Source organism: Odocoileus virginianus, chromosome 16, assembly GCF_023699985.2.
Source record: "Odocoileus virginianus isolate 20LAN1187 ecotype Illinois chromosome 16, Ovbor_1.2, whole genome shotgun sequence".
Lineage (NCBI taxonomy): Eukaryota > Metazoa > Chordata > Mammalia > Artiodactyla > Cervidae > Odocoileus > Odocoileus virginianus.
In genome coordinates, this window is record NC_069689.1 from 5378989 (window position 1) to 5400392 (window position 21404).

Consider the following 21404-nt stretch of genomic DNA (forward strand, 5'->3'; position numbering starts at 1 on the left):
AGGAGCACCCAAAAAATTCTATATGAAGTTGGAAAAAACATTTAAATCCCTTATAAATAATTTTTGAGCTACAGGGAAAAAAATATCAAAGCTGAAATTAAAGATTGTTGAGAAATGAATAATAAGAGCACTGTGTAATTAAGCCAGAGATAGGTAATGAGAGGAAAACAAGTAAAATGTTTATTACTTATTAAAGCACATCAAAGCCTGAAAATAAAGAACAAAACATTCTATTCAAGGAGGTAGGAAAAAATAATAAAAATTTAAAAGCTGGAAGAATTAATAAACAAACAAAAGTAGAAATTCATGAGTTGAAAATAAAAGAACTCAATAAAAAAAAAATCAGTCTCAGCTGTGGGAGGGACATGAGGCTGCATCAGGGAGCTTGGGAAGGTGAAGCTGGCTTCAATCCAGGTCCCAGGTGAAACCTGAAACCAGCCAATCCCGGGAGGGCGAGGGAGAGCCAAGGAAGAGCAGTCAGCCCTGGATCACCAGGAGTTGTGTGCTGTGCTGCCTCCACCGACTCTCCAGAGGGGCAAGGCAAGGGAGCCGAATTGTTTAGAAGGAGGCATGGGACCAGTTAGACACCGGGAAGCCAGGGAAGGGGGGCACGTGGGGTGCTGACTCAGGCAAGGACCCTGGCAGGAGGAGAGAATGGAGTGCTTCCAGACACTGGCACAGGAATATCCTGAGCTCACCTCCTCTCGTGGATACTTAATAATCTAAGCTACATATTAATATGAAAAAATGCCTTCTGGAGAGAGACCCAAGAGCTAGCTGCAGCTACTCAACAAAGGCTAAAAGGGCCACCTCAAAGCAGGTAGGAGAGGTGGAGACATGGTCTCGTCAACACCATCTCCCCATCCCAACTCCAGGCCTGGAGACCCAGTCTGGAGGGAGCTCACAAACACAAAACTTCTCTCTGAGAAGCCAGAGGTTTGCTGCCCCATGTCAGGCCCCACCTCGGGGATCTGCACTAGAGAGACAAGCCTCCCAAATGTCTGGCTTTGAAAACCAGTGGGGTTCATGCCCAGGAGACCCTCAGGGCTGGAGGGAATGGAGGGTCAGCTCTTAAAGGCTCCCATGCAAACTCATTCACCCTAGGACCCAGGTGCATGTAAAGAGCCTTGGTCATATGTGAAAAGATTCAACTGCAAATTCAAACAATCTGCCAAAGGAGCAAAAGTCTATTGGGTGTCTCTCAGGGATGGAAGCTGGCAGGTGCCATTTCTGCCCTCTGACTATAACCTGTTGGCACCTGTCCTCCCACCCCCCTGTGCTGCTGCTATGGCCCAAAAGAGAAGGCGGGTAAGTGTCAGTCCTCCTGCACTGCTGCCATGGCTGTACCAGAGGCAGCAGACAAGCACCCCTCACCCCATGGTCCCCCAAAGCCAGTGGATGCATGCAGCCCCCACATGGGATGCCCTTGAGAGTAGGCTCTGCTGGCCAGAGAGGATTGTGTTTCTGGGGCTAACACATCCAGAACAATCAAACAGATAGTTCAAAAGACAATCAAGAATGAGAACAAGTTTAAATGATAAAATTCATCACCTACACAGGGCCACCCTGTCAAGACTGGGAGAGATAGCTGTTTCTCCTAACACATAGACACAAACACAGAGAGTCAAGAAAAATGAGCAAACAGAATAATTAGTTCCAAATGAAAGGACAAGATAAAAAGTGCAGAAAAAGCTGTAATGAAACAAAGATAAGTAATTTACCAAATTAAGAGTTCAAAATTATGGTCATAAAAGTGCTCACCAAACTTGGGAGAAGAATGGATGAACACAGTGAGACTTTCAACAAAGACAGTGAATATATAAGAAAGCACCAAACAGAAGTCACGAAGCCAAAGAACACAATAACTTAATTGAAAAATACCCTTGAGGGAGTCAATAGCAGACTACATGAAGCAGAGAAAGGATCTGTGAGTGTGAAGACAGGGCAGTGGAACTCACCCAAACAGAGAAGCAAAAGAAAAAAGAATATTTTTACAAAGGAAAGATAGCTTAAGGGACCTATGGCACAACATCAAGCAGAATAACATTCAAATTAAAGGATACGTAGAAGGAGAAAAGAGAAAAAAGGGGGAAGAAAATTTATCTGAAGAAATGAAGTTTGAAAACTTCTTTACCCTGAGGAGGAAGTAGACAGTCCCTCAGGAATCCCAGAGAACTCTAAATAAGATGAACCCAAAGAGACCCACCCCAAGACACATTGTAATTAAAATGTCAAAAGTTAAAGATAGAATCTTAAAAACACCAAGAGAAAAACAATTTGTTGTATACAAGGAAACCCCCATGAGACTATCAGCAGAACCTTTGCAGGCCAGAAGGCAGTGATATGATATATTCAAAGTGATAGAAAAAAGTTTCCAACCAAGAATACTCTACTGGGCAAGTTTATCATTCAAAAGTGAAGGAGAGATAAAAGAATTCTCTAAACAAGCAAAAGCTAAAGGAGTTAATCACCACTAAACTGGCCTGATAAGAAATGTTAAAGGGATTTCTTTAAGCTATAAAGAAATGGAACCATTTGGTAACAAGAAAACGTCTGAAAGTCAAATTCTCACTGGTAAGGTAAAGGAAGTGGATTAATCACTTATAAAACTGGTACAAAGATGAAAATACAAAAGTAGTAAAAAAAAAAATCTATAGCTATAATAAGGGATACACAAAATAAAAAGATGTAAAAAGTGACATCAAATACATACATTGTGGCAGTGTGGAGGGGGGAGCGGAGTGAAAATGCATAGTTTTAGGATGCACCCAAACTTAACTTGCTATCAACATAAAACAGACTATTATATAGATAGGCTGTTATAAGTCCCCTGGTAATCACAAAGAAAAAACCTACAGTAGGTATACAAAAGACAATGAGAAAGGAATCTAAGCCTAACAATACAGAAAATCATCAAAACAGGGAATAGAGCAAGATAAGAAGAAAGCAGCAGAACTCCAAAACAGTCAGGAAACAATGAACAAAATGGCAGTAAGTACATACTTATCAATAATTACTTTAAATACACTAAATTTTGCAATCAAAAGACATAGTAGTTGAATGAATACACAACAACAGCCAAGAATCAACTATATGCCGCCTATAAGAGACTCACCTCAGATGTAAGGTCAAATACTGACTGAAAGTGAAGAGACAGAAAAGCATGCTTCATATAAAGGGAAATAAAAATAAACCTGGGGTAGCTCTACTGCTATCAGAGAAAACAGACTTTATTAAAATAAAGTCTGTAATAAAAGATAAAGATGAGCATCAAGCAATGACAAAAGGGGCAAACGGACAACAAGATACAACATTTGTAAGTATGAATGTATCCAACATAGGAACACTTACTTACATAAAGCAAATATCAACAGACCTAAAGTGAGAACTTGACAGCAATACAATAGTAGTAGGGGACTTTAATACCACACTTACATCAACGGATAGAGCATTGAGATAGAAAGTTAATAAGGTAATATCAGACTTAAATGATGTTTAAATGAGGGACCTAATAGATAAATATAGGACAGTTCATCTAAAAACAGCAGAAAATACATGCTTATCAAGTGCACATGGAACATTCTCCAGGATATATGTTAGGCCACAAAACAAATCTAAATAAAGTTAAAATTGAAGTCATATCAAGTAATGGTATGAAACTAGAAATCAATCACAAGAAGAAAACTGAAAAAATCACAAATATGTAGACATTAAACATGCTACTGAACAACCAATGGATCAATGAAGAAATCAAAGGGGAAGTTTTTAAATACCTTGAAACAAATATAAATGGAAATACAACATAACAAAATTTATGGGATGCAGCATAGGTAGTTCTAAGAGAGAAACCTATAGCAATACAGGCTACCTCAAGAAACAAGAAAATGTTCAAATAACAATCTAACTTTATATTTGAAGAAACTAAAAAAGTAAGAAATGAAGCCCAAAGTTAGTAAAAGGGGAGAAATAACAAAGATCAGAGTGGAAATAAATGAAATAGAAACTAAAAAAATAACAGAAAAGATCTATAAAACTGATTCTTTAAAAGCATAAACAAAATTGACTGAAATTTACCTGGATTCACTGAGGGAAAAAAAGAAAAGCCTTAAATGAAATCATAAATGAAAAAGGAGGCATTACAACTGATATCAAAGAAACAGAAAATAACATAAGAGACCACTATTAATAATTATACATAAACAAATTGGCCAATCGAGAGGAAATGGATAACTTCCAGAAACATAAAATTTTCTAAGACTGAATCATGAAGAACTAGAAAACCCTAATAGACCAATCACTATTAGGAATATTGAATCTGTAATCAAAAAACTCCCAAGAAACAAAAGCCCAGGACCAGATGACTTCACTGTTTAATTCTACCAAACAGTTGAAGAAGATTTGATACCCACTCTTCTCAAAACTCTTCCAAAAAAATTGAAGAGGAAGGAATGTTCCTAATCTCACGTTATGAGACCAGCACTATCCTAATACCAAATCTAGATAAGAGCATCAAAAAAAGAAAATTATACTGTTCAATATTCCTGACAAACCTAGATGTAAAACTCCTCAGTAAAATATTAGCAAACCAAATTCAATAATACATTAAAAGGACCATGCATCTTGATTGAATGGGATTTATTTTAGATATTCAAGGATGGCTCAACATCTGCAAGTCAGTCAACATGATACAAAACATGATGGATAAAAATCATATGATGATCTTGAAGTATACAGAAAAAGCATTTGACAAAATTCCACATTCATTTACAATAAAAACTCTCAACAAAGTGGATATAGAGGGTCTATGCCTCAACATAAAAAGGCCACATATGACAGGCCCACAGCCACCCACACTCAATAGTGACAAGCTGAAAGTTTTTCCTTAAGATCAGTTAGAGGACAAGGATGTCCACTTTTGCAACTTTTATTCAACATAGTACTAGAAGTCCCAATCACAGCAGCTGGGCAGGAAATAGAAATAAAAGGCATATAAATTTGAAAGGAAGAAGTAAAACTATCACTAGTTCTGGATGATGTGATTTTATATATAGAAAACCATAAAGAGTTCATAAAAAACTGTTAGAACTAACAAATTCAGTAAAGTTTCAGAACACAAAATTAATATACAAATATCTGTTGTATTATATACACTAACAAGGAACTATCAGAAGAGAAATTAAGAATACCACTTACAATTGCATCAAGAAGAATAAAATATCTAGGAATAAATTTAACTAAGGAGGTGAAAGACCTGTACACTGAAAACTTATAATACATAATAAAAGAAACTGAAGATGAAATAAAGAGAAAGATAATTCATGTTCATGGACTAGAATAATTAATATTATAAAAATATACATACTACCCAAAGCAATCTATAGCAATCTGCAATTTCATTGCAATCCCTATCAAAATTCCAATGGCATTTTTTCACAGAACTAGGACGAATAATCCTAAAATTTGTATGAAAATGTAAAAGCCAAAGCTATCATGAAAAGGAAGAATAAAGCTGGAGGTATCATGTGCCCTGACTTGAAACTGTATTACAAAGCTCTAGCAATCAAAATAGTATGGAATTGCTAAAAAAAAAAAATTAATATATCAACAGAGTGGAATAGCAAGCCCAGAAATAAATCCAAGCATGTATGGTCAATTAATTCACAACAAAGGAGGAAAGAATATACAACAGAGACAGGACAATCCCTTCAATAAATGGTATTGGGAAAACTGGACAGCCACATGCTGAAGAACAAAACTGGGCAAATATCTCACACCATACACAAAAATTAGCTCAAAGTGGATTAAAAACATGAATGTAAAGACTGAAACCTGCAAAACTCAGAACAAAACATAGCTGGCAAGCTCCTTGCCATCACCCCTGGTAGTATTTTTTTTTAATCTGACTCCAAAGGCAACAGCAACAAAAGTAAAAATAAACAAACGGAACCACATCCAACTAAAATGCTTCTGCGCAGTGAATGAAACCATCAACAAAATAAAAGAGTAACTTCCTGAATTGGAGAAAACATTTAAAATCATCTATCTGATTAAAAAATGAGAAGAGGATATAAACTGACATTTTCCCAAAAAAACATAAAGATGGCCAACAGGCACATGAAAAGATGTTTAACATCACTAAACAGCTGCTGCTGCTACATCACTTCAGTCATGTCCAACTCTGTGCGACCCCATAGAGGGCAGCCCACTAGGCTCTGCCGTCCCTGGGATTCTCCAGGCAAGAACACTGGAGTGGGTTGCCATTTCCTTCTCCAATGCATGAAAGTGAAAAGTGAAAGATAAGTTGCTCAGTCGTGTCCAACTCTTCGTGACCCCATGGACTGCAGCCTACCAGGCTCCTCCGTCCATGGGATTTTCCAGGCAAGAGTACTGGAGTGGGGTGCTATTGCCTTCTCCGTCACTAAACAGCAGGGAAATGCAAACTAAGGTCACAGAAAGCTATCACCTCACATCTGTCAGAATGGCTATTATGCAAAGGACAAGAAACAACAAGTGCTAGTGAGGATGTGGAGCAAACGGATTCCTCGTGCACTGTTGGTGGGACTGTAAATTGGTGCAGCCACTATGGGAAACAGCATGGCGGTTTCTCAAACAATTGCAAAAAGAACTACCATATGATCCCCTGAGGAGGGCATGGCAACCCACTCCAGAATTCTCACCTGGAGAATTCCACAGACAAAGGAGCCTGGCAGGCTATAGTCCCTGGGGTTGCAAACAGTCGGACACAACTGAAGTGACTTAGCACACACACACCATATGGTCCAGCTATCCCACTTCTGGATAACTTATCCAAAAATGAAAACCCTAATTCAAAAAGATACATTAACCGCAATGTTCACTGCGGTGTAACCCACAATAGCCAAGACATGGAAATAACGTAGGAGTCTACGTTAATGAATAAATGGATAAATAAGATGTGAGGTATATATATATATACATGACATGTATGATTACCCATTAAAAAGAAAGAAATCTTGCCATTTGCAACAATATGGATGGACCTTCAAGGTACTGTGCTAAGTGAAACGAGCCAGGTAGAGAAAAGACAAACCCTGTATGCTGAATCTAAAAAAAAGACCTCACAGATACTACAATCTCCCAGGATCTGTGGGGAATACATTCCAAGACTTGAAGTGAACCTGATACCATGGATAATATGAAACCTTTATCCTACACTTTTTCTTTTATATACATATTTTCACCTATGACAATATTAACAATTTTAACAAGATTAACAACAATAAGAATAAAGGAGAACAATTATAACAATGCACAGTATAAAACTTATGTTAAGGTGGTCTGTCTCTCTTGCTCGTTCTCTCTCTCAAAATATCTTATTATACAAACTGAATGTCTTTTCCACCTTAAATAAACACTCATCATACACTGTGGTCATAACCTCTGCAGTATGAGATGCAACAGCAAAAGTACACATTTTCCCCCCATGACAATTTCATGGACAGAAGATTCGTTCTTACCATAGATTTCAGTAACCTCAGCATATGAGTTTTTTTGTTCCCTTACTAAGCAAAGAACTTTCACCTTTTCACTTACTGGAACCAATTTATGGGCTCTCTTTGGTGTATCCAAATTGCCAGCATTACTATTCTCGGGCTTGGGCCACTATTAAGTAACACAAGCACCGTGTTACTACCACAGTCCATTTGATAACTGAGATGACCACTAAGTGCCTAGCACAGGGACATACTACACAAAGAAATGATTCATGTCCCAGGCAAGGCAGAACGGGTTGGCTCAAGATTTCATCACACCACTGAGATGAATGTAATTTAAAACTTAGGAATTGTTTATTTCTGGAATTTTCCACTTAGTATTTCAGGCCATAGCTGACTGTGGGTAACTGAAACCACAGAAAGCGAAACCATGGACAACGGGGCCACTACTGCTCAGAAAAGAGACTGGTGGTTCCCAGAGGGAAGGGGGTTTGATGGGGGGTAAAATGGGTGAAGGGGACCAAGAGGTACAAATTTCTGGGTATAAAGTAAATAAGTTATGGGGATGTAACATACAGCAAGGTGAATACAGTCAATAATACTGTACTGCAAATATGAAACTGCTAAAAAAAATGAATCTTAAAAGTTCTCATGACAAGAAAAATCATTTCATAACCATGTGGGGTGACAGATGGTAACTAGACTTATGATCATTTTGCACTGTATACAAATATCGAACCATTAAGTTGTACATCTGAAACTAGTATAATGTTATATGTCAGCTGAATTTCAATTTAAAAAATCTAGTTCTTTAAAAAACCTGTTTTGTAGGAAATAACAAATTTTTACAAGTCTGACCAAAGGAAAGGGCAAGATGCCACAAATAAGATTAGAAACAATTATAACTATAAATATGGAGAATATGTTTGTTAATTATGAAAATACAACATAAAATTTATCTCATATATTTGAAAATCTGGAGATTGATGATTTTCTAGGGAAGTTTAACTACCAAATTCCCTTGAGGACAAATAGAAAGCCTGAACAGACCCAGCCCTTTAAAGAGTCACCATAAATGCTCAGACTGATTAACAAGGTCCACCAATGTTTCAGAGAACAGGCAATATCCACCGTATATGAAATATTTCAGAGTACAGTAAAAGGCAGAAAGCTTCCTAACTCGTTCTATGAAATCAGCATGACTCTTATACCCAGACTGGTGAGGGACATCATAAAAAACAGTTCAATCTATCTTATAAATAAAGATGCAAAATCCATGCATAAAATATTAACAATTGAATGCAGCACAGAACCTGGGTCTCGCACACTGCTAGATTCTTCACTGTCTGGGCCACCAGGGAAGCCCAAAAACTAATAGTCATAATCAAATAAAATGCATTACAAGAATGAAAGGATGAAATTTCCAATGTTAAGAAATGTATTACTGCAATTACTGCATTAAACAGATTAAACAGTAAAGTTGAAAAACAATAAAATCACCTTACTAAATGCTTTCTTAAAAAACATGTAATAAAATTCAACATCCATCCTGATCAATACTCTTAGAAGCTAGAAATATGAAAATTTACTTAATCAAGAGGAACAGGAGAAAAGCTACAGAAAGTGCCTACAAATGGGGTTAACACTAGGAACATTCCTGTATGTGTCAGAAACAAACAACAAAACCTATAAACAATTATAATTCATTGAAGTTCGGATATGCTGAAATAAGACATGGGAAAGAAATGACAGTTATTAAGGATATAAAGTGTTAACTATTACAGAGAGAAACACCATCATTTATAGACAGCTTTTATTTACACCTGTCTAGGGAGAAGGCAATGGCACCCCACTCCAATACTCTTGCCTGGAAAATCCCATGGACGGAGGAGCCTGGTAGGCTGCAGTCCACAGGGTCACTAAGAGTCGGACACAACTGAGCGACTTCACTTTCACTTTTCACCTTCATGCATTGGAGAAGGAAATGGCAACCCACTCCAGTGTTCTTGCCTGGAGAATCCCAGGGATGGCAGAGCCTAGTGGGCTGCCATCTATGGGGTCACACAGAGTCGGACACGACTGAAGCAACTTAGCAGCAGCAGCAGCAGAAGAGCCAAGAGAATAAAAAATAATAGCACCAATATAGTTCATTAAGGTGGCAAGATTTAACAAATTGACACACAAAAATCAATAGCTTTTCTATATCCATTTCAATAATAACCAATTAGCAATGCAATTTTTAAAGAAATCAACCTAGATATGAACCTAACAAGAAATGCATAGAATCAAAATGAGGACAATGATAAAACTATTTTAAATGATGTCAAAGACCTGAATTAATAAAAACATACCATGTTTCTGGGTGGGAAGACTCATTATTGTAAAGATGCCAATTCTCCCCCAATAAATCTATAATTTCCATGTAATCCCAATCAAATTCCCAACAGGATTTTTTATGAAACTTGATAAGTAGATTCTCAAGTTCATCTGAAAGAGAAAATGTGCAAGAATAGCCAGGAAATTTAAAAAAAAAAAACTTTAAGAAAAAATTTATCCTATCAGTTATCAAAAAATCCTCTTAAACTATACTTTAAAATGAAATATTATTTAGGTATTAAAAACAAATAGACTAATGAAACATGATGAAGGATCCAATATACATCGGGAATTTAGTATATGATAAGGGTGGCATGCAGAGATCACTAAACATTAATACTGGAGAAAAGCAAAGTCAGAGTTCTCCACAACATTCACAGAAATAAATTGTACATGGATTAAAAAGCTTAACAGAAAAGACAAAACCATGAAGGTTTCAAGATGAACTATTCTGAAGCAAAATTTCTAGACAAAATATAAAACAAATTTATTACCTTGGGTTTTCTAAGCAAAATCCAAAACCCAAGAGTTGAAAGGAAAGATTGTAAATACATCATCATAAAAATTTTAAACAGATTTTAACTGAAACATTACATACAAAAAATGGTAAAAGTCATCAACGGATAGCTCCACAACTTTAAAAAAATTAAAATGTGTCTAAAATGAAAGTTTGGGACTTTCAGTTAAACAAGCAGGAGTGATCCACTCTCCTCTCTGAAAACAAAAAAGATGACACCTGCCTCCATGATTCCCAAGGGTATGTAATTCCTCACAAAGTACTGATGCACTTGGGGGCCATAAGACTGGTGCATGCATGGCTGGGGGAGTCTGTTTCTTTGCCACTGCACTGCTCTTACAGCCAAGATGAAAAGCCATCTAAATGTCCATTATTTCAGAAAACAGTGATATCTGACCAGGAATCAGACACATCAACTTTCCAAGAACAGGCAGTTTCTGTGGCCTGATTTGTTGTAGGAGAAAAAGTGATCGTCAGCACTGCCGCATTCCTGCTGAGTCAGCATGTGATGAATTGATGCTACTTCCCTGGCGAGCGGAGGGGCCTCTAAGAGGCACTGGACTGGCAGGAGAGGATGACCCGGGTCCACAGTGCCTCCAGCCCAGCTCATGCCCCACTTCTCTTCCTTTCTGTTTTAGCATCTTACTAGCCTAGGAAGAAAGACCTTGATCTTCTCCAGCCAGTCACTAAAACCAGAAAGTGACTAGCCTGACACCCCCGCAATAATGCTGTAAAACACAAGGGAAAAGGGGGCATGACAAGTGAAGAAAATGATGAGAAGTATAAGCAAGCATTGTTCCATCGTATCCAAAATTTAAAGAAAACATGATTTCTCCATGAAGCAAGGGGTCAAAGAGACACAAGAATTCAATGAAGAGAAAACAAGACAAAAGAAGACCAAATTGTGTTACCCTGAGGAAAGAAACAGATGGAGACAGCTCAACATCTTCAGAAATGAAAGCCACACTAGTAAAAGTGTGGGGGAAAGAAGGCACTGGTTAAACAGAGACGTAGAAGAAGAGCTGGATAAAAACTAAGAAAAAAAACAGAAAAGAATTAAATTAAATATGAACAGAAAGAGATATAGAAACTAGGAAATAGAGATCTGATACACATATAAGTGGTTCACAAGAAGCATAAGACTGAACATATATAGCTAAAAATATTCAAAAATCATAACAGAAGAAAATTTGCCTAAAATTGAAAACACTCAGATCTTATCGAAGATGTTGCACCCCTGGAACAGCTGCTGCAGAAGCCTCAGCCAGAGGTAGCCTCGAAGGGGCTGGACTTCCAGGGTAAAGGAGGCTCACCCACCCTGAGTACTCACTGGAGGGACTGTGCTGAGGCTGGGACTCCAATACTTTGGCTACCTCATGCAAAGAGCTGACTCATTGAAAAAGACCCTGATGCTGGAAAGCTTGAGGGCAGAAGGAGAAGGGGATGACAGAGGATGAGATGGTTGGATGGTATCATTGACTCAATGGACATGAGTTTGAGCAAACTCCAGGAGATAGTGAAAGACAGAGAAGCCTGGTGTGCTGCAGTCCATGGGGTCACAAGGAGTTCGACATGACTTAGCGACTGAAGAGCAACAACAATCAAGCCCCAAAGTCAAGTCACCTACAAGGAGAAGGATTTAGGCTGACTTCAAACTTTCCCAAGCAACAGTGGACCCAGAAGACAAGCAGGTGATGTTTACCAAGTTCCATTAAGGCTGTATACATTAAAGGTATAACTCAGGTGCAAAGGCCACCTTCAGAACTTCCCAAAGATGAAAGAAAACAGCATCTGTTAGCCTTTCTTGGAAAAGTTGTGTGTGTGCTAAGTCGTTTCAGTAATGTCCAACCCTTTGTGACCCTATGGACTGTAGCCCAGCAGGCTCCTCTGTCCATGGGATTCTCCAGGCAAGACTACGGGAGGGGGCTGCTATGCCTTCCTCCAGCTTGAAAAAGCTAATCGATGGCAAAGTCCAGTGAATTAAGAGATGAATCAAATTAAATTACTCAGGAGTGAAAAGGCTGTACTGAAAATGATGGTGGGGACCGAAGACTAAAAAACTGTGAGAATCATAATGACAGGTGACCAATATTGAACCTTGACAATGTAAAAACAATATTTAAAAAAAGAACTAAAATTGAGGTGTGGGATGAAGTGAGAACAAGCTGAAGTGAATGCTAATTACTCAGTATGGGAAATATATGGAACAACAAAAAATTAACCCTGGCATCTTTAAAGGCTGTCACATCTTGGGACTTTTTTTTTTTTAAAGAGAGATATTTGAGAAAATGTCATTTCTCCACATAAGGAAATATGTATATGAAGTTAAGCAATTTCTTCCCCTTAAGCTGATTTCTTTTTCTTCTATTCAATGCACATAAATCAAATAAAGCAAGCATAAAGTTAAACACTAAACAAATACAATTAAACATAAAATTAAATCTAAGTTCAGGAATATTCAGTTTCACTTGGTTTCTCTCGTATTAAGTTTACATAAAATTAAACAGTATATTTTACTAAATACAAGTACAGATATTCCTTGACTTATGATAGGGTTACATTCTCATAAAATGTTCTCAACTTAGGACAGGTTTAAGTAAAAAATGCATTTAATATACCTACCCAACAAACATCATAGCTTACCCAGCCTCCCTTGAACATTTTCAAAACACTCACATTAGCCTACAGTCAGGCAAGTCACCTACAGCAAAGCTTATTTTATAATAAAGCATTGAATATCTCCTGCAATTTACTGAATACTGTACCGAAAGTGAAGACACAATGGTTGTACATGTGTCAGCTGTTTACCCTTGTGACTCTGTGACTGACTAGAAGCCAAGGCTCCCACTCCCCAGCACCGTGAGAGAATTCCGTATGGAATATTGCTAGCTCCAAAAAAGAGAAAAATTCAAAACTCAAACTAGGGTTTCTACTTTGATGTATCACTTTCACATCATGGTTAAGTTGAAAAATCTTAAGTCAAACCATCATGTCTCAGGAACCATCTGCATGGTATAATCAAAAGTTAAAAAAAAAAAAACATTATCCATCCATCCATCCATTCATCCATCTATCCACACTTAGTAAATATGGTTTAAAGGGTTAGTGTCAGCCACTAAGTTGTGTCCAACTCTTTGTGATGCCATGCACTCTAACCCACCATGCTTCTCTGCTCATGGGATTCTCCAGTCAAGAATACTGGAGTGGGTTGCCATTTCCTTCTCAGGGGATCTTCCTGACCCAGGGATCAAACCCAGGCCTCCTGCATTGCATTTTTGTAAGACAGTAGAGGCTAAGAGCTGGCTGGCCCTCATGTGTGAAATGAGGACAAAAGCAGCATCAATGACAGAGTGCTCTGTAGAGATTATGTAAGACACTACACACAGACACCTCATCAGTGCCTATGATGTAGATAGAACTCAGTAAGTACTGGTCATTTCTGTTTTCACAAAGTTCCAGATGATATTTTACCTTCCTTGTCCTCCTCTGCACTTTGATAAAGCATTACATACATTGTGGAGTTATTTTGACTTGTTAGCAAGCAAGCGTATTATTTTAAAGACATAATTTGGACAGTGCCACTTTTTATTCCATTTATTTTCCTATGATAAAACATGTAAGAAACACTCAATTCTACAAAGAAAGTTGGTAGAAAAAAATTATTCCATTTGTATAAATATATAGTAAACTTTTAGGAGCCCCTCTGTGGTGATTTTAAACCATATCCACAATTCTTTGACACTGTTTCATTCAACAGATGCAGCCTAATGTCTCTCCTCTTGAGTACATTTTGGGTTCATTTCTAAAGAACAGAGTGTGCCTGAACTGACCATGTGTGACTTCTAAGACCATATCATAAAAAGCACTGCTGCTTCCTGCTGGTTCTCTGAATCACCTGCAGTGAGAGAAGCTAGGTACCATGCCGCAGGCACTCTGGTAACCCCACGGAGAGTACACATGAGGAGGAAGCTAGGCCTCCTGCCAACAGTCAGGAGGGGATGGAGGACTCTAGCCAACAACCAAATAAGTGACCTGTCCTGGAAGTAGATACTCCAGCCACCAGCGAGCCCTCAGATGACAATCACAGCCAACCTCATGAATGACCCTCAGCTGGAATCACTTAGTTAATCCACTATCTGTGCTAGATCACAAATGTTTGCTGGAGGAACTGCCATGTAGCAATGTGCTACGTTGTGCTTAGTCACTCAGTCGTGTCTGACTCTTTGTGACCCTATGGAGCCTGCCAGGCTCCTCTGTTCATGGGGATTCTCCAGGCAATAACATTGGAGTGCGTTGCCGTGCCCTCCTCCAGGAGATCTTCCCAACCCAGGGATTAAACCCAGGTATCCTGCATTGCAGGTGGATTCTTTACCATCTGAGCCACCAGGGAATACACCATCTATTTGGTAAAGAAATAGAAACCACAAGTGTTAGTTCCAATAAAGGCAGAGTAGCTTCTATCACACTAACTCTTTTAAAAATAATAATTATAAACTCTGGACTAAAGACTTAAGAAAACAATAACTTTTTAAGGGCATTGGAAAGCAACCAGAAGAAGGCAGAAGCAGGTGATTCAGTTTGTAAAAGAGCAACCGTACTGGGTATGATGCAGGTTCATAACACTTTTCCTCTGAGGGAACTACTCATGTCTCTGAATACAGAGAAGCTAGAACTCAATCAGGAATATGCAATCTTATGCTAATGGGGAGCTGTGGGATTGAGTCTGGAACTATTAGAGAAGCTGGAAATTGAGAGAAATCCTAGAAAGCAGAGAGCTAGAGAAGAAGACATACATAAACTTCCCTCAGATATTCAGCTAAGCCCTGCATGGAGCACATCTGGGCAAGTCTCTAAGAAGCCCAGGTAGAGAGGAATAGGGGGAGGCTGAATGAGTGAGCAGATACTCCAGCTGCTGCCACTGCAGGGGCACTGAAGTCAACTTAAAGCTTGAACCTTGCTAACCTAGAAATGCTAGTTAAACGCTTCAGTGTAAATGCTTCAGTGTTTCCACTGAAATACTAAAAGAGTCACAGTATCCTTAGCGACTGAACAATAATAACATCTAAGAGTAAAGACTATTCTTGAGCTAAAGGATTTCCTCTAAGGAGAAGGGCAAATCAGAACAGATGAGTCATTACAAAATAAAAAATTGAACTGACACAACAAGAACAACACTCAATTGTATTCAGGGATAATAGAATCAAGAGTCCCTACAATGTAGTGGAACAATGTCCAGGGTACAATAAAAAATTACTAGACATGTGCAAAGAAACAGGAGTATGTTGCACACTGTAAAAAGAAAAATCAATGATTAGAAACATACCCATGTTCCCAATTTATCCCTCACTTCCCTTTGGTAACCAGAAGCTTGTCTGTGGCTATGTCTGTGAGTCTGTTTCTGTTTTGCAGGTAAGTTCACTTGTATCAGTTTTATAAACTCTACATAAAGTGATATCATATATTTGTTTTCATCTGACTTAAATTTGGGAATAACAGATACATATTATATATGGAAGAGATAAATAACAAGGACATACTATACAACACTATTTTCAATATTTTGTAATAATCTATAATGGAAAAAATCTGAAGATACATGTATATATATTATATATATGAACCACTCTGATGTACACCTGAAATACTGTAAATCAACTACATTTCAATTTTAAAAAGAGAAACATAACCATATATGACCAAGCTATTGGAATCAGTACAAAAGACTGTAAAAAAAACTCATAAATATGTTAAAGAATCCAAAATAAAATATAGGTATAATGGATGAAGAGAATGTCAGAAAAGATTTGAAATAGTGAAAAAAATAGCCACATGGACATCAAAGAACAGAAAAGCACAATATTTGAGTAGGAAAGAAAAAGGAAAAAAATCATTGGGTGGAAATAATGGATTGGACAGAACAAAAGGAAGGATTGGTGAACTTGAAGAAAACAGTGCAAAAGAAATGATCAAATCTGAAGCACACATGAAAAAAAACATTTTAAAAATGAATACAGCTTTAACCTGTGAGATATATCAAGCAATATAACAGCTATAACTGGTGCCCAAAGAGAAGAGAGAGACAACAGGACTGCAAAAAATATTTAAAGAAACATTGACAGAAATTTTTCCAAACTTCATTTAGAAAAAGAAAGAATAAACAAACAACCCACTAAGAAGCACAGCAAGCCCCAAGGGGGATAACTATGAAAGAAATTACACCAAGGGCCATCAGAGTCATCATAGACAAAGCATAGAGGAGAAAAAAATACTTACTCTGACTAAGTAAAAGTAGCCAGAGAAACAACTCACATTACATAGAGAAAAACAACAATAAGGATGACAACCAACTCATCATCAGAAACAATGAATGCCAGTGACAATGGAACAGCACCTTAAAGGGCTGAGAGAGAACCATGTCACCCCAGGATTCTATGTTCACCAAAACTTCTTTCAAAGAAGATGAAATTCAGATAAAAGCTGAGATGATTTCTCACCAGCATACCTACACTTCAAGAAATACTAAAGCAGTAAAAGAAATTGTCAGGCTGGAGAAAAATTGAAACCAGACAGAAGGAATATGAAGCTAGAAAATAAGGAACAGTAAACATGTAGGTAAGTATATTTCTTTTCACAAGCCAACTGTTTACAGCAAGAATAAACACTGGGTTTATAAAATATGAAAACATAAAAACAAAAGATGACACTAAGTGTGAACTCAAGTAATGTTTTAGATTCATATAGTATACATGAAGTTGTATAATATTAACTCCACATAGATTGGAATGAGTTAGGATATACACTTTAATCTCTTGAACAACTTTAGAAATAGAAAAGATATAAAAAGGTAGAGCTCATGGACACACCAGGGTGTCTCAGAGAAGTTCCCTGCTTTGTGTCAGCACGTGGATAGGGAGGCTGTGTTAGGGTGCCTGAAGGCTCCCTGTCCAGGGTGGGCTTGGAGGGAGGGTGGGAAGAGGGTGGAGAGGCTGATGCTGTGTGCAGCAGCTCTGGAGACGTGGCTGTCATAGGTTCCCTGGGTCAATGCCAATACCCCAACCCCTTCTCCATGGCAACCCCACTCCTGATCACAGAGAGTTTACACCCATTGTCCCAGGACACAGAGGCAGTGGGTGGTGGGAATTCAACTGGTGTCCAGATCAGTCAGGTAGACTTTTCATGGGTCTTCACTCACCAAAGGCTCCAGGGAGACCTCACACATCTCAACATAAAAGAACTGTCCTTGATGGAGTGAGGTCAGGTGACAGTCCTCTGATCTGTTCTCTGCAGGACATGCTCTTGGTGGTTAATGATGTCACAGACTGATAAGTCCCAGCCACTTCAAAGGTTTCCAGGGAGAGGGCAGGTGGAGAGTCCTCATTAAGTGAAAGCTGGGGAGTCTTTTCTCAAAATTCAAGAAGCTCCCCAAGGACTGAGTGACCCACAGAACCCCTGGCCCAACCTCCCCACCTTTCACTGCTCATCATAGAGCTGAAAGAGCTATGGCCCTTCATAAAGGAAAAGCAGCAGAGAAGGACATGCCATGGGAAGGAGGCACCCAGCACAGCCACTGGTATGCATATGAGTACTTCCAAACTGAGGGCCAGAGCCACAGGTGAGGACGCAGTGCCCTGAGGCAAAGTGGACAGTCGGGGACTGTTCAGGCCCGGCACACACCTGCTCAGTGCCAGTTCAGCCACATGCACCTACGAGACACTGCAGAGGACATCCTGAATGACCCTCTGCCATTCTGAAATGACCAACTGCCAGGCTTGGGCGGAGGAGGTGAGAGGAAGCTGCATGACTCTCTGCTCTTAAAGCCCCATGCTGACAAGAGAAGCCTGACTCTCCAATGGGGAAAATAGTACCGGGTCACTGGGCCAGGTACTGGGTACAGGGCCCTGGAAGGCTGACCCCCTGGAGAACAAGGTGGGAGCATCCAGCTTCGAGAGCCTCCATGGAAGCACAGTTGGGTGTGGGCAACTGTAAGTCATGGGTGGACTAACCCAAAAGGGAGGCAGGGAGGCTTTTGGGGTGATGTGAATGCTACAAGTCCATGATAAACAGGGGAGACCAGGCATGTCTGCGGGTCACTGTGACAAATGTCCTCTGGCTAAAGCTGAGGGGCAGGTACAGTGGGCCAGGAGGCTACAGCAGGAGTTGGGGCCAAGGTTAGGCTTCCTCTCAGGTGAAAACCATAAATCCTGCTGGGAGAGTGATTGGCAAGCCTGGGAAGGCCAGCAGCAGGACCCAGTGGTCTCTTGGAGCAGTCAGCTTGACAGTGGTGACTCAGGGGCCAGACACCAGCACCCATGGAGGCTTTACAGGCCCCAGGCAGTGTGAGGTGAGGCCCAGGATCCGACTGGGTCCAACGCCATGGGAAATGCAGCTTCCCAGACCTGCAGGGGACTGCATCCTGCACCCAGGCCAGCCTGAGCCCCTCGGCAGTGCACTTGGGCCTCACCTCCAATCTTGGCATTGTATGCAACCCCTACAATGCAGTAGGAGTTGTTGGCGGAGGCGGCGACTTCTCCTGCACAGCGAGTGCCATGTCTGCGGGAAGGAGAGAAGGCAATCAGGACCCTAAGCTGGGGACGCTGAGGTCCTCCCTCAATCCTCCCCATAATTGCGGGGCCATCCGTGCGCCCCCCTGTCAGGACCCTCCTGCAAGAAAAGCCACTGTCCCTAAGCGGGGGGACACTGAGGCCGTCCCCCATCCCTCCCCATCATTGCTGGGCCATCCACGTGCCCCACAGGCTGCCCTGCAGATGTGATGCACCTGTATCAGGCTTGGGCTCTGTTGGGCACCCACGGCCTCTGCATCCCACCCCCCAGGCTCTGCGTCCCCCTGACTGACAGCACAGTGCGGATGCCGGCCTGGCTGCAGATGAAATAAGAACAAACAAAGGCTTAGGTTCTGTCCCCTGAGCCCTCTCCCTGGCCCATGCTCACCCTGGGCAGACTCCTCCCCCCACACACCTTTCCACGGCCATTCCAGCAGGGGGCAAGGAGGAGGGCTGGACACGGAACACTCAACAGCAGTAGGTGGAATAGGAAAAGGTGACCCGAGGTCAGCACTCTCCTCAGTAATGACCTCACTCTGCCACCTACAGCAGGCACATCTCTGAGAAGGTCCATCAGAGATGAGAATCACTGATTCAGAATCAAAACTACCTTTAAAGCCAGTTCTGGGCCCAACTGTCAGCCCCCGGGGCAGCCCTCCCTCGGTCCACACTCTGGACCATGTGTGCCTGCAGCTGGGGCTGTCCCTGAGTCATGGGCCCAGGGTCCCACTCAGGACTCACCATGCCGCATCTGGGTGGTCCCTCCCTGCCCGCTGCACCCTGCAGCCCCAGTGTGGTGGCCATGGAGTGGGAAGGGAACCTGGACGTGAGGCCAGGCCTCCACGGGCGCCAGGAGCACTGTGGCCAGCTCGCTGACTGCCTTCACTGGCTAAGCCTTCCTGCGGGGCTCCCTTGAGGCACCGGGACTCCAACCTCAGCATCAAATGGACTAAAACAGGGAACGCTGAGGAGGACACACCTTGTAGGCTTTGTGTCAGCAGAGGAAAGGAAGAAAGGGCTTCCACCATCCTCTAAACACTTCTGGAAGAAGGGGATGAGCCAGTGCACAGGGCCGGCTGATGGAGGAAGGTCCCAGGCAGGTTTGGGAAACTGGACATCACCCCCAGGGTTGCTACCAATGGTGCCAAGTCCCCCAGTCTCTCCAGACCACCCCCACTCCCTCTTTCACAAGTTTCAATGACCGAACAGTAATGGTGTGTCCCTCACCCGTCATCTCACCCCCGCCCCCAGCCCTCGGAGGAGGAAACATCAGGACACAAGACTTCTCTGACACCGAGACTCAGCAAGGTCACCCCACTTGCACAGAGCCACACAGCCAGCCCCAGCATCACATGGGCCTCTGCCACTGCCCCTGTGAGGTCAAAGACAGGGTCAAGAAGGCTTGGGTGCTGACCAAGTGATCGAGAGAACACATTGTGATCTGGACACAGCTGGCTGTGCAGACCACGAGATATTCCAACAATGTTGCAAACAGGAACAATGCTGGCCCAACATCCACTGCAGCTGACCAGCAGAGTGACAGCCCACAGGAAGGGGCCAGACCCACTGAGCCTGTGAGCCTGGAAGGCGGTGTGGGGCTGGCTCCTGGTGGTCAGCCCCAGACCCCACCAGTAGGCAGAGAGCTGCCCCCAGCCTGTCTCCGGCCCAGTGTCCCCATGTGGGCTGGCTCCACCATGTGCGGGGACAGCAACAGAGAAAGAAGCAAGTAGGGGTCAGGCAGGTGACACAGGACGTACTTATTCTCGTTGCTGGCATCGTACCGTGGAGACGGATCATAATCGTTGCCATTGACATCATAGCTCGCGTAGGAATCCTAAAAAATGAAACCTGGGTGACCAAACAGAAGTGGCCCAGCGTATCACAACTCTGTTTATAACTGGTTTTAAGCCTCGACTGGAAACAGAAACAAGCCGGGCATTCTCTTACTGCAACAACAATTATACATATATATAATTATGTGGTGAATACACATAAAGTTTACCACCCTAACCATTTTTACAGCTCAGTGGTGCTAAGTACATCCACAAGTTGTGTGGCTGCCAGCACCATCCATCCACAGGATTCATCTTGCGAAACTCTGCACCTCTTAAACACTAACTCCTGATCCTCCCTCCCCAGCCCTGGCAGCCACCGTCTGCTTTCCATCTCTATGAACACAACTACTCCAGGGACCTCACCTACATGAGATCATGTAACAGAGTGGGATTAGCAAGCAGCCATTACTCTGCTCCCTGTTACTAGGCAACAGGGTTCCTCAACCATTACTCTGGTGCCTCAGTGGGCCCAGCCCCACAAGCAGCCAACTGTCAATGAGCAACCACTATTTGTGCTGCTCAGCTATTGGTCAGTGCTGCAGTGGGCCCTGACCACTAGGACCTGACACTGAGGAACCACTGTGGCAGTGACTGAATCAAGGGTCAGTGGTGTGGTGGTCATCAGGTGGAGAGTGAGGTAAGA

The 21404-nt window shown here is 41.3% G+C and overlaps 1 protein-coding gene across 2 annotated transcripts in view; it reads right to left on the bottom strand.

Annotated features, from left to right (window-relative positions):
• PCSK6 (proprotein convertase subtilisin/kexin type 6) overlaps positions 1-21404 on the bottom strand; it is a 167341-nt gene that overhangs the window by 79549 nt on the left and 66388 nt on the right. For both annotated transcript variants that reach the window (XM_070477663.1, XM_020911825.2), the window contains exons 5-6: positions 20684-20760; positions 18827-18915 (exon numbers count right to left, since the gene is read on the bottom strand). In XM_070477663.1, the coding sequence (XP_070333764.1) occupies positions 18827-18915; positions 20684-20760 (166 nt within the window). The remainder of the gene's footprint in view (positions 1-18826; positions 18916-20683; positions 20761-21404) is intronic.